The sequence below is a fragment of the Notolabrus celidotus genome, chromosome 2 (genome assembly GCF_009762535.1).
Source record: "Notolabrus celidotus isolate fNotCel1 chromosome 2, fNotCel1.pri, whole genome shotgun sequence".
NCBI lineage: Eukaryota > Metazoa > Chordata > Actinopteri > Labriformes > Labridae > Notolabrus > Notolabrus celidotus.
In genome coordinates this window covers 17,787,713-17,802,423 of record NC_048273.1, presented here as the reverse complement: position 1 = coordinate 17,802,423, position 14,711 = coordinate 17,787,713, and the positions used below count along the sequence as shown (strand labels likewise).

At 40.5% G+C, this 14,711-nt stretch overlaps 1 protein-coding gene across 1 annotated transcript in view; it reads right to left on the bottom strand.

Annotated features, from left to right (window-relative positions):
• The window catches only part of elavl4 (ELAV like neuron-specific RNA binding protein 4), a 62,156-nt gene that overhangs the window by 19,827 nt on the left and 27,618 nt on the right, over window positions 1–14,711 (bottom strand). The window contains 2 exon segments of the mRNA XM_034703795.1: window positions 4,462–4,615; window positions 9,540–9,643. Coding sequence (XP_034559686.1) covers window positions 4,462–4,615; window positions 9,540–9,643 — 258 coding nt within the window.

The window sequence follows — 14,711 nt, the reverse complement described above, 5'->3', positions numbered from 1 at the left end:
AGTTGAATCTCTTTCTGTAGATCATGTTTGGGTGACGCTGAAATCAGTCTCTTGTTCTGCAGAAACAATGAATCACTGGGTAAGGTGGATCTCAAGCACTTATTACATCGCTAATTCAATAAATGTGGGCGCACTCATGAGTCACTGATGACCTGGGACCTGACTTCCTGGCACTGAAGGACAATGATGTCATAACAACATACATGTATGCCCACCAAGTCAGTCTTAAATGAACAACACATTAATTAAGCTGTAACAAAGCAAGTACATTTTCTTCTTCTCTTGGGACTTTTTCAGTAACTGATAACGACAACGATGTTTCCATGACAGTGAACCAATGTTTGCACCACAAACCAGCCTGATACTCCAGAAATCTGCCTGTTTCTCCATTCCTCTATCTTTTCCTGCCTCTGCCTTCTTGTTCTGTACTTACATTTTTAACAGTCACAGGAGAGTTTTAATTTGCAGCCCATTTCTCTCCTAATGGCAGTGAGTGTGTGGGTGTGTGTGTATGTGTGTGTGTGTGTGTGTGTGTGTGTGTGTGTGTGTGTATGTGTATGTGTGTGTGTGTGTGTGTGTGTGTGCGTGTGCGTGCGTGCTGTACAGTAACAGCGAGAAGAAATAGATGAGTCAATGATGCCAGCATACTATTCTCAGGGCCGCTCTAAAGTCCTCCATGTTTTTAATCACCAGCAAGTCTAACATCTAATTAATCATTAACATTTCTCCTGCTGATCCTTATCCCTCTGGAGACACCTTGCAGAACATCTCTCTTTGTCCCTCTCTAACAGTATTATCATTTGAGTCTGTGCTCGAGTGTGCAGATGATAGTGGATCTTTGTGTATTTCAGTTTTAGCTTAAACAGTTGGTAGGTTCATGGTGAGGATGGCAATTACTGTAGCTGAGGGTGTTAGCGGGGTCACGTTGTTCAAACACTTCCTGTTCTATGTGTGAGAAAGTGTACTGACCAGTGATAAATCCTATGACTATGTGCTACAAAAGAAAATAGCAATGGCAGTAGTTCCAAATAATTGGAATATTGCAAATAAAATTCCATTAGCTCATAGCTGCTCTACTCTATTTAAAGGGGTATAGCCAAGCACCAAAATGCAGAACCGTGATATCATCTGTTTGTAGTACCATTAGTAGGAAGAAGGTCAATTTAGTATTTACATTTGATGACTGTGTTGTGGTCAGATACTATTTTGTTATCTATTCACATTTGCATCCATTACATTTTCACCAAACTGTAAATGTATGACAAAAGAAATTTTATACATTTAAAATAGATGCCTTCAAAATAAAAAAAAGGACTGCTTATAAAATCAAACATCACAGAAGCCACTTGGTGAGAAACTTTTTTAAAAAATCATGAAAAATAAACCACACTAGTTTAGTGTACAATATATAACACTGAACAATGAACTGATTTGATTTGATACCTCATTTTAAATTAGCAATACCTTAATCCAGGCCAAGGTGACTTCAGTTCATTTGCTGTAAACACTTTCTTAAACTGGCCCTGCTGCGCAAACAGCATCTCCTAAAAACAGAGGTCAGCGTGCCTAAATTCTGCATTTTCTCAAGTTGTAATACTTTTGTTGGGCAAAGAAGCAGCGAAATAAACCAAAACCAGGATGTTGCTAGTTGCTGTGTATATAACAAATACTCTGCATTATTTGCCAGAGTCTGTACCATCTATACTATTCAAGGATAAAATGTCTGATGACTAAAACTCTGAGTGTCAGCTTTAAATTTAAGGATGTAAAATAAACCGTTAAGCAAAACTCCATTATCTTTCACAGTTGAGTTTTGTTGGATCTGAGTGTTCAGTTTATTTACTATGGTGCAACTAGATTGTCACACAGCGTTATCTGGACATGAATGAAGAAAGAACACATGAACACATCTTCCCTTCCTGTGACTCATACCACCTGTGATAAGATGTGTTTTATTCATGGCATGTGGACAGAGCATTGAAGCTCAAATTCAGCAGAGTGCATGTGGCAGTGGGTGAGCAGGTGTTCTCTGTGTGTGCATTGTGTGACAAAGTTTTTTTTTTTTTTCGGCTCCCTGGGACCTGAGAAGCATGTTGTTGGGACTGTTAGTAAAAACACATCAGGCAAGAGTTGTGCCAACTTCAACTAAGTGTGCCTTAATGACAGTTGAAACTGCCCTTTATTTCACCCTTCCCTTTGTTAAGCATATTCCCTGGTCTCCTCTTATTCACTATCTTCCTCCCCTTTCCTTTTCATTTTCTCCTTCAATCCTTGTCTTCTCTCTCCTCTGTCTCATTTTTCTCCTCTTCTTTGTTCCCTTTCCCATCTCCTCTCAGCCTCTCTCCTTGTCTACTCAGTGTGTACAGACAGGCGTGCACTTGAACGCCAGCAGTGATTTATTCTGCTTAGGCAAATGAGTGTGGCTTACAGCATGCTGCTCCCTTTCTGCTTCATCAGTACACATAACACATAACACTGGAGCAGGTTGCAGCCTGTAGGCACACACACAACCCCTGAAATGGATCTAAGAGACACGCTGGAGGGGTTCTTCTGCAACACAGTGGGCTGATGTGATTCATTCCTGTGTTTTGGATGTAGTGGAATGTGTAATTGAGCATGTATATTTCACAGCTTGTGCTTTTCATGTAATCACCGTGTTTACCATGGCAACCTCAGATGGGGCTGTGGTTAAAAAAATGCTATTTGAGGTCAACTTCCAATTGCATGTTTAGAGGACTGCAGTGCAAGGTGATAAGGACAAAATTAATTTAACAACAACAAGGATGTCAATGTAGGCAGGTGTGTCTTTTTAAAACTACTATTAGTATTAAACATTACTATTATTAAACTTTATATTTCAAGTTACAACAACAATTACCAGGAGTTAAAGCCAGAGCAAAAAAAACGAGAGAAAATGTTCAACATATAAAACTTTACAGAGATTACAGAGAAGCTCCCCACATAAGACCTCATGATTTTAAATGGTGTTTCTAAGAGAAAAAAACATTAATTCTCCCCAGACACCCCCAAATAAATAACTATAAAAATTATTACTATTATTTAACAACAATACTACTACTACATTATATTATTTAATTGTAATCTATTCATGCATCAGTGTCCATATCACTGTTGCAGCTGATAAAGGTGGAGTTCATTTTAATCAAGCTAAATAAATTCAATTGAATGTGTCTATTTACACACTGCCAGGTAGCCCGTGAATTCCTCCAGCATAAAATAAAGACATTCTGAAACAATATCATATACATATACATATTCTGCGTAAGTGATCTGGATCTGAAAAGTAGCTAGTAGCCAAGAGTAAGCTGTTCTATAAGTTAATTAAGGGCAAAAGTACAGTGTTTGCCTCTGAGATTGAGTTCGGTAGAAGTGAACAACAAAGAGACAGAAAAAACCCAAGCAACGCAGAGAACACTTAATTAGGCTGGACTTTGTTACTCTCCAACACTCGTTGGTGAAACTCAACAAAGTAAGCTTGTGCTGCTAGCTTGTTTTGCTAACATAACTTATCAAGAAGATCGGATTGGTTTAAAAATCATTTATATTGCGTTATCCTGTGAAGCATTTGGTACTGGTATGTATCACCTGCTGTGTTGATGTGTGTTCCTCAGTCATGAAGTGTTCCTTGTTGTAGCGCTACACTCTGTAATTATAAGCTCTGGCTGCAGGTGTTCTAGCCTGACTCGTGAAAAATAAATTTAAGCTGGAGTAAATAGTGTCACCTACAAACGTTACGATTCCCAACATGAAAACCAAACTGATGATCCACACAAAATAAAGGCTTCCTATACACTGAGAGTGGAATGTTGTAACCAAAAGTCACGGAACACACATTAGAATGCAGGAAATGGTCAAGTCTACAAATGAATCCACAAACTAATCATGTAAAATTAGCTCAACGGGTAGATTTGATAAAGTATTCAGACACACATCAGTCAGAGTGCCATCTAAATTCCTCCGGAGTGAAAGTAAGACTTTTGCAGATATTATAAAATCTCTGCAGAGGTGTAACAAAGCCCAATGATGGCGGTTGCTATAGTTGAGATGCTATCCCCACTTTATTTTCAATCAATCTAGTAGAAGCCAGCAAGAAGTCTTGAGTCTTCAAACAAACAGCTACATTATGCTAAGCAAACTGACCACGCCACAAAATATGCAAATTAATGTGTCTCTCTTAGTCTTTATACAACACTAATTTGCAAAAAGTCGGTACGCTTTTTTTTATTGAGGATTCCAGCAGCTCAACAGTTCATGGTCTCCTTTGTCACATTTTGAATTCCAGACATACTGCTCTGAAATCTCAATAATAGCTGCAGTGATGAAGCAACAAGCAAAATGTAGAGCCTTTACAGGGACCGAGATAGCTACTCTGAATGTCTGGTTGATTTGGTATGTCTGTGTAAAAGTGTGAAAAGGAGGGAGGTGCTGCCCCATGGATACCTGTGACCTGGTCGACGAGGATACGGGAGGTAATGATGCGTCCATACTGAGAGAAGAGCTGCTCCAGCTCCTTCTGAGTCATCGTCTTGGGCAGGCCGCTCACATACAAGTTAGCATCACGGATGGAGGCTGAGCTGGGCCGTGCATATGACACCTGTGGGGGAGAAACACAAGATATTAGTGTCTTTAAAAATAAATTAAAGCTTCAGTGTTTCTTACCTTCCTGGAGGGTTAATCAAAACAAGATTAAAGTGGGAGCTGTGTGTGTGTTTGTGTGTGCTTTGGATGGGCAGGGGAGCGGGTCATTGGAGCCACAGGGGGAAAATTGTGACAAAATTTTCCCAGTACACCTTGCCATGGGGATTATTGTTGTCAGGGAGAGACTTAGCTACTTAGAACACTGGAGAGATAACACTCAAGTTGTTTGCTGCTGGGAGCAGAGGAAACTTTATTTGCTTGAGTAGAAACCACAGGTGTTTTACTTTGAAAGGAAAGAACAGCAACCCAGGGGAGCATGATTAATAGTATAAGGACTCTGACAGCGAGTTACATGCTAATACATAAAAGGTTGGTGTGTATACTTTGTATTTGCAGATGTATTTGCAGTCTGTTAGCTATGCTAGCACATTATCAACAAGTGAAAATGTAAATAAATTAATATTGATAAAAGATAAAGATAATAGAGTAATGAGTTTGCTTCTTAACGCCTTCTGAATTCTTTCATACGGGGTAAGAAAGCTGTAAATGTACACACAACCATACAAATACTGACAAAACACTCACACACCTTTACATAATAAAATCCATTACATTCTTGCCATGAAACACTCTCCAGGACAGCAATCTCACAAAGGGAATAAAAAGACTTCCTTTTGTTACCGCTCACCCACACAATTTCCCTCGGTTCCTTATAGTTACAGGCTGCTCCTCCTCCTCATTTCCAGACATGTACAGAAACACCTTTGACTGTGCTTCTATCAATGCTATTTTCCAGTCGATCATATTCCTATATAGAGTATATTCTGAGTATGAATGTCATCTGGCTGGAGCTGTACGTCATACTGTGCACCCAGCTGTAACTCTCTACAACTGCACTTTCACTTCTCAAACATTGTCCCCAACATCCTCATACGTAGACCCAGTTTTGCTCAAGCAAAAGTTGCGCAAATCCCATTACTGCTGCTGCTGACAGGAGCAGCTTCCCCTCGCAGTACTTTCATTACCTCTGACATGTGGAGACATAAGCTATCAAATAGGGTTAAAGTCAGGCAAATATGGTGGATATGCAGTCATATCCTTCAGCAGCAGCATGGAAATCCTGCTGAACTCTAACTGTGGAAGAATAGGATTGGGAACAGCTGGCTTTCTCCATGTCTCACTTTTCTTTTACACATCTTCCTCTTTGGCATCTCTGCTCAGCTCCTGTGTTTCCCTCTTCCTCTCTGCCTCCTGCTACTCTTTGCTGCCTGGATCTTGTCCCTCTGCTTCCTTCCTGCATGCTGCCTCACTAAACCTTTCTCTCTTTTCCAGATTCTGCCCCTTTTCGCTCCTCTTTTCTTCTCTGTGCAGCTCTCCCCTCATTTCTTCTCCTTGTCAGCCAACTCCAGATGTCTAATCCATCAACACCTCCTCAAGCTGTGAGCGGTACTGTGTAAAAGTGGGGTGTAGGGCATGTGTGGATTGTGTGTGGGTGTGCCCATGAAAGTGGGGAAAAGTGTTTGAGATTATGTGCAGGCATGTCACTGTGAGATCCTCTCACCTTTAGCATGCTGCTTCTCCTCACGCCTTGCAAGGGAAGCAGCATTGCTGACTAAATCTAGGGTGTCATGGTGTAGGAAATGGCAGGAGTAAAACCAACTCAAACATACTACAGAGAGATATGTCGCCTCAGAGCATGTGAATCTCTGGGCCAAGTCTTTTCGACACAAATGTAGTGGCAGAGAGTGGGAAGGGTGTGACATGAAAGAGTGCCAAACTTCATTTTGAAATTACCGTGCTGCCTTTTAATTTACCTTGTTACCTTAAGGGTATTCCGGTCTGTTGTGGAGAGAAAAAGCAAAAAAAAGAGGGTAGTGGGAGGGAGGAAATGAAGTGTGAAAGAGAGATAGCGCCAGACAGAGATGCAGAGTTGTCTTGTATCATTACGAAGACTGCCTTTATCTCAGGAAGGACTTAAGGCAATCTCTTGTGTCAGGAGAGTGTGAGAGTGAAAACTTGTGAGCGCAAGATGTTACATTCAATAAAGACGAGAAGAATTTCATACTGCACAAATGACCTTCAACTGTTTCCGTTTTTTGCATCGATACATGTCCATGTTGGAAAGGGATGCCATTAACCACAATCTCATGGTAAGGATTGGATGAAGTGTTTCTCTCACTGGATCATTTTTCAGATCAACTTGAAAAATAGTGAATAAAACACATTTCTGCTCCTCATTTTAACTGTAACTGTGCATTTTGAAAGCACAAGGACTCTCATTATTGTATCAAACTAGTGCTGCACAATATATCTAAAATTCACCGCCATCGCGATATCAACATGCATGATATACATATTGCAAAAGACTGCTTGAACTGTCATAAATTGCACTCCGTGTGCCATGCATTCACCCTCTGCATGACAATGTATTTGGCCAATCAGATGGAGCCCTGCTGCCCTATATGCCCACCCCCACGCCCACAGCGATAAATGTTCGTCAACAGCCAAGCGGCAACCACCAGAATCAAAATATGAAGCCCATGAGGAAGTGTTTTAAACTGCAATTCATCGACAACCCCACTTGAGACTGGCTGCAGAAACACCGGAAACCACATACACACCAATTCAAAAAAGATGAGCTTTGCAGCATTAATAAGCATGAACTGAATTTCCCTTAGGGATAAATAAAGTAGATTCTATTCTATTCTATTCTATTCTATTCTATTCTATTCTATGTTTGCAGCCTGGTTCAAAAAACAGCTTGGCTCTACGTAGCTAATTTCTCTATCAGCACACACTGTATGGGGGGTGAATTTTTTTCAGAAGATATTAAGATTATGAGTTTTTGCCCAAATGAGGACATGGCTGACTTGACTCCCGGACAGGAACACATAGCTGTTGGCTAGGAGGCTCAAACTCCGCCTCTTTACGTCACACTATGCCTGGTTGAGTTCCGGAACAGATGGGTGACGTCACGGATGCTACGTCCCTTATTCATACAGTCTATGTCAATGACTCATTTTTTCATGACGAAAGTCAAATACTGAATTTGGGCCAAATTAATACATACTGCTAGAATAATAGGCGGCCACAGTAAGCCTAAGAAGAAATAAAGGGGAATTTTTGTTTCTGTTTGTTTGTTTGTTTATTTGTGTGTTTTTTTTTAACTGAGACTCTGCAAAGCTGGTATTGGTGATACATTTATTGGACACCCTGATAGTACATTTTCTATTGTCCCGCAAATACCGTGAGATCCGAACGTGGATCATATGGTAAAGGTGAGACTGGTATGGATCATGTATCTTCTGTAATCTTTTTCACCACTATTGTTGGTTGACTTGCTTTCTAAAATACTCTCATGTACTGAGGCCATTGCCCCAGCTATGCCAGTGTCTTAAAACATATACATTGAAATTCCAGCTTTGATTAAGCTCTGTGTTATTCTGGTCAAATTACACATGTGAATATAGTCAAGACGTAAACAAACATAGCCTTCAGGTATAAAAACATAAAATAACCAGAGATTCCACCTTAATCAACCAGCATGTAGGCACGTGTATTAAAACAGCACGTGCTGTTCTGATACCACTATGAGCATTTGTATCATCCTTCGACAGTGACCGCCCAAAACAAGAATACCAGGTGTCAGTCAGTGTTCTAGTCAGTGCACCCACTGATACAATGCTATATCCAATAAGCTTCCAAAATGAGCTAGTTTGAGGTCAACTATCATCAGTTACAAACAACAACAGTGTGCACACTATGTGTGATCAAAGCCAGCTTCCTGTTAGCACTCAGTTTTTTTTAAATGGTACATATCATTTTCTAACTGCCTACAAAGATCCTATATTGGTACTGTATTGTTGTCAAAACAAGAAAATTGTTAGTAATCAAGAGTGTTTCATAATGGCCGTATATTTTTATCTCACCAGTAAAAGACGTGTAGTCAGTATTGACTGACTGACTGATTGGTTTTGGGTAAAAATAGTACTCTCTAGTAATCTCTTATTAAAATGTTCATCAAACACATCTCACACACATATTACTCTCTCTCTCCTTTCTCTATGCTGGGATGCATTTGCTGAACCAAGGCCAGGTCAGGCAGTGCAGGCCAACATTGTATAGTGAATGGAGGGATTCTCACAGGGATTGCCCATTCACAAATACAGGCTAATCCCATGATATTAGATTAGATTACATTAGATCAGATGGCAGAGGGATTAACACAGAGCAACAGATTACTATTCCGTTTAAAAGCCACAACATATCAACAAGCACAGAACAGAGGGACGATAAAGAAGGATGTCAGGGAAAAGATATGTTGATGTAAACCGTGAGCCAAATCAGCTGCTTTTAGGTCTATTTTCAGTCTTGGAGGTCGGACAGAATAGTGTTGGCATTAGTATACAGTATCTGTCTTACCTCGATGACAACCACCAACAAGCCTGCACATTAGTCATGCCACTGAAGTGTAGAACCAGAGCTCTCTATTATTTCAGGAAACATTTGATGATTGATGCCTTTCTTCCTTTTGAATGCATATAAATTCACCTGCAGATTTTGACATTTACAGAGTAATTACCACATCATCCATAGTGAAACGCTTTTTAATGTGTCTCTTTGATTTAGATGGTCTTTTTAATTACTGGGGCTCATACATGTTAATCCCATCTTGCCCTCCAGCTCATTCGCTAACAGCATCACTATCTCAAAGGGCTTTGAGGAAGAAGAAAGGGACATTTACTGGCATGACATCCACAACTTAATAAAATCATTGTGATTTCATTAATCATCATCTTTGAATTCATTTTTTGATTTGGCGGTTATGCTTTTCAAATATTAAGTTGTAAGCATGTTTGGCTGTACATGGTGATAATTACCTTGATTGTTTTGGTTTGAAGTCTGAGTCCATTTAACGTGTTGATGGCTTTCTCTGCGTCCTTTGGATCGATGTAGTTGACAAAGCCGTACCCCAGACTCTGTCCTGAAAAGCCAGAAAGAGAGAAAGCCTTTAAAAAAGGTATCCTGATTTAATTCTTAAATCATGAATGTTCTTACCTACAAATATAAAGCATCTTCATTTATACTTATTATCCATACTTCAAGGTGAGGCAGAGATGTCCTTTGTTGAAAAGAGGGTTCAACACTTTCTACCTTCAAATTTATAACAAGGAACACTTCTACTATACTTTAAAACCTCTATATGAACCTTTTTTTTTCATAACATTTGAAATTTAGACCACTCTGTAATTTGTTACAATGATTTGTTGACCAGAGTTTGACCTTTGGTACATTTGCTCCTCCTTAAATGGAAAAGACACCCTCTTGGATATCATCATCATGATGTATCTCTTTCTGGAAGATCCTTTACAACATCTCTTCATCACTACTGACAAGATCACAATGACTCCTGCCTGGAGCACCAAAAGTCTTGGTGTGACTTCTGTCAACCATGTGTCATATGAATCCTGCCCTGTTGCTACAAGCCAGAGGGCAGAGGGCCTATTTTAACTTCTCCATCCAATAAATACTAGCCTAGATCTGTATGATCTAATGATCATGAGGTGAAAAGTCTGAATAAACAAAATAGTAAAAGTTATTTCTGATACTATGTCAAATATTACTCATACTGCATGGACAATCTGTTTAGACTCTTATATTTGCCCCTTAATTCTTGTTAGTTGTTCTATTAGTGTTCTGATAGCTTGAGGGAATTGACTCTACTGATGTGTATATTTTTAAGACAGAGGTGTCAGCCACTGAATGCTTAATATGCCATGAATTAAACTGAATCTCTCCGTTAAATGCCCTAGCAAATGTAGTACCACATTTAGTACAAACATCATATTTGTACTGTCTTTGCAGCTGTGCAAAAAGAGAGAGAAAAAATACCACCCCCTTTTCCCTCTAAGCTCAAAGTGTCTTAGATAGCACACTCCCTTTGAGTGTGAAGCAGGCCTGACATCTCCCAGTGTTTCCCCGACAGATCAAGCCTTTCAACAGGCGTAGGACTTTAAGAGGACGCCTCCAGCCATCGGGGCCTTCAGTCGGCTAGTTTTCAACAAAACAGCCTGGATCCACTAACCCCACACACAAGCACAAAGCATAGCAGTCAGTTTAAGAGGAGCAGCGTGCACGCATTCACGCTAATGGGAACAGACAGCGGTTAGTCAGAGACAAAGTGAATCACAAAATATGGAGCATGGCTGTTTCACTAAATAAATACATTTGGGCTATGGATATCACAGAGCAGAACAGCTCAGCAGCAAGCAGTGGAGGGGCCCAGGAGGGACTGTAGTCCCGAACATCAAACAGCTGATGATTTCCTCTACTTCCCTCCTCTCCTCCCTCTTTTCCTTTGGATTAACTGTGGATTATCAGACGCTCTCTATTGTTAATTAAAAACCTGCCATTCTGGAGAGACTTCTGCTATTTATAACTAGCCCTCCTCTCTCTTCCCTCCTCCTCCCCCTCCTCTGACTCTCAGCTGACATCAGGTGGTTAAGTTTGTCAGTTTAAATGTAACTCAAAAAATAGTGCTTTGTGGCTTCTTTTTTTAAATAGTATGCACACAAAGGAGACCGGGAATAATGAAGACAAAGAGAGGAAGTGATTTATTAGATGAGTTGAATACGGCATTCATGTAGCCTACTGTATTCTAAGCTTGCCAATAAACTATGATGGGCCTCTAATGGTACTCTAAATTAGCCAGTAACATATAGTACGAAGTATTATATTCCACCAAATGAATGAGTTAAACCGCAATAATTTGAAAGTATGTATTCAATTTACACTGAGTTTGTAATCCGATGGGTGCGACAGCTGAGAGCCTGCTGCTTCAAATGCTTCTCTCCCGCATTTGCCATCTTCCCACCCTCGCCTCCCACTTTTCCATCACCTTTCTAACCCCTCTCCCTCATCTTCAACAAGAAATGTGAGGTTCGACAAGCGCGGCTACAGGAGGGTTAGCTGAAAATGAAGTGCGCTGGCGAAGAGCACTCATGCAGGGCAGTCGAGATGGGCCGGCTGGTGCTTAATGGTACAGAGACTCTTAGCACTCGTGGAGTAGACCAGGCAGCCAATGGGGCCAAACTGACAGCCATGGACGCTGCCGCTGTTTGACGGGGTCTCAGTAGAGGTTGAGTGTCTTTTTGAGTGTGTGTGTGTGTATGTGCGCACTAGTGAGTTATAAGTGTAGGCATGGACATGGTGTGGATCAGTGATTGATTATAGCAGTGCAACAGACGATAGAGTATTTACTTTGGTTACAGGCCTGATGACGGGGTATTCAGATGCTGCTATATGAAGATGATGTGTTTATATTTATGTGTATGCACTTCATTGACTGTGTATGTTAATGTGTGGATAGCATAGGCTGGTATTGGCAGATCAGCCAGCTCAGGCCCTCCTCATCACACTCTCTTTGGCAACACTGAAGGCTTTCATGGCTGGAGGGAAGAGGTGGGAGCAGGCTTACTGGCTGGCATCCATCCCCAGGTGAGCAGGGAGAGAAGGAGAGATGGAGGGGAGACAGACGGGGGGGAGGGAGACAGATGCCTGCAGCTTCAGGAAATCTCCAGGAAGGGGATTCAACCAACCATTTTCAGCCTGCTACAGAGGAGCTAACAGCAGGGAGCCATAGGCACTGTCTGGCTGCCTGGAGACGTGACGCCAACGCAGCACACAGATGTACGCACATGTGCAGATACATGCAAGTAACATGTAATCACTCTATCGCTGAGGCACACACAAACAAACACAAGCAGTAAATATGTCCTCCCAGCAGGACAGTGAAGAGTGGAGCGGCTGGCAACTCACCAGTGATTGCACCATGGTTTGTGAATGTGTAGGGGGGTATTGTGGTTCCTAAACCGTTTAGAGAAAGTAAAGAAGAGCTCAGTTTTCACTGAATGCACATGCTATTGTGTAGGCAAGGATAATACAGTAATTGCCTCTCCATCTGTAACCTACAGTATGCATACAGAGTAGGCAGAGTTAAACTTCAGCCTGTCACAACACCTGCCGGTCCACATCAATACGCCCCTGCTGGATCAGCCCTGTACATGCCTGCATTTGATCACAGCATCATGGTTGCCCTGCTCTGTTCCAGCTCAGCACACCACCAAGCTCAGTTTAAAACGGCTCAGCAACATCTAACCTGGCATGCTGTCTTTTTTGGAATGCAAGAATAAGGCCAGCCCAGCAATCATCTCCTTTATCCCATAACAACACCAGACATGATGCAATAAAGTAAAGATGAAGAAGCAAAGTGTTGACTTATTGTGATATTGCTCAAGTTTCTGTAAAACTATAGACTCTCTAAATGTTCTTAAAGACTCATAAAAGTAATTACGTTACTCTTCACTACAGAACACTAGTTCTCACATTTTCACAAGCTCATTAAAAATGATCACAAAAAGAATTTCCCAATCCTAATGTTGTGTTACTGGAATCAATCCTTATACGTCTGGAAAGCACACAGAATTTACAGACAGAGATTGTGGAATTTTATAATCCTAGAAAAATGACTTGAGAAACTACAGCATCTGAGGCATTATAGAAAAGCTATTAAAGAAGCATGATAAATAGCCTCTAATGGAGTTGTAGCTCACAGAAAATCAGCCCTGTGCTGATCAATTAGCTTAATGGATACATTAATTATATGTTTTAATTGTCAATTAAAACCAAGAACTCAAATGATGCATTGCTCTTCGTAATGGCCTTTTAATGAGGTTAGATATTCATTTACTTTGATTTCCCAGCTGCTAACAGTGCCAGTTGTGCGAAATCTACAACAGTGCTAACAAGTCAAGAAAACACCATGAAATACCAACAGCCATGAAAATAAAAATGATTTCAATTTAAAACTGGCAGAGGTCATTTAATAAAGTATGTTCTCAAATGAGATGTATTTGAAATGCATTAGTATAAGAAGAAGGTGTTTATTAATGATTTAACTCATTATGTATGTAGTATGTGTGTGTATTTACCCATAGCTGTCATAATCTTGTGAAGGTTTTTTTTTTTACCTCTGTACTGCTTTATCTTCCAGGGTCATCATGTCCGGTTTCTCTATTAGACTAACTACATTAAATGGAGGAGTGGAGTGAGGAGGTGGGGGTAATTTAGAGCTGCCCCTACTCTTTTGGCAGACCTGTTGTACAATCTGACATAAATTGTATGGGGAGGTGGGCATGCTTTTTTTCAGCGGTAAAAACATTGCTATTTCTAGTGCGGAGCTCTTTGGTGTGTTAGCGAGGTGTTATGACTAAGCCATTATTTGTTTCCTGAGGAGCAGCAGGTTGCCCAATGTGTGAGATGAGAAATGAGTGTTCTTTGAGCGGGTGTGCTGCCTGCTGTCCCCACTATGTAATTTCACCTTTCTTTTCGCCCTTCCATACACACACAAGAAAATGAAAATTCACACTACTTGCCTAAGCAAAATTACTCATTAGTAAGTAAATAGGCATATCAAAAGCAAAATAACTGTATGCATTTCTACACTCAACTTTCAAAAATATCATCAGGCTAAACAGACTCATATTGGATATTGTGAAGTACTCAGTAGGATAAAAATCACATACTGTAAGGCACACATAGTAAGAGACTGTTGCAAATTTTCTGCCATTATTTTGTGCCTTTTGTTGTTACTAAGAGCCCTGTGCTGCAGACATAAAAGCATCTTCATCTACTGCTATCATCAGGTAACATCACACAGCAAAACTATAGACTCTTTGATGTGGAGTGGTAGCTACCAATAAAAGACACAGCTGATAGAACCCTCCCTGCAATCTATTTTTCTCCATACAATTTTCCAACAGTGTTTTTGTTTAAGAGGAGACTTTTAATTGCTGTTTAGAGTGGAGGCATTTTGTGGTGATTGCACAACTGTCAAATTAAAACTTTTCTTGTTAGTTTTAGATTGTTAAAAAAGCCTGAATGAATCTAACAAACAAGAATCAGGGACAAAAAAAGCACTGAGTGAAGGCTCCCCAAAGGGCTATCTATAAAACATTTCCTTCAACACCCTGTCAGCAGACAGACTGCAGAGC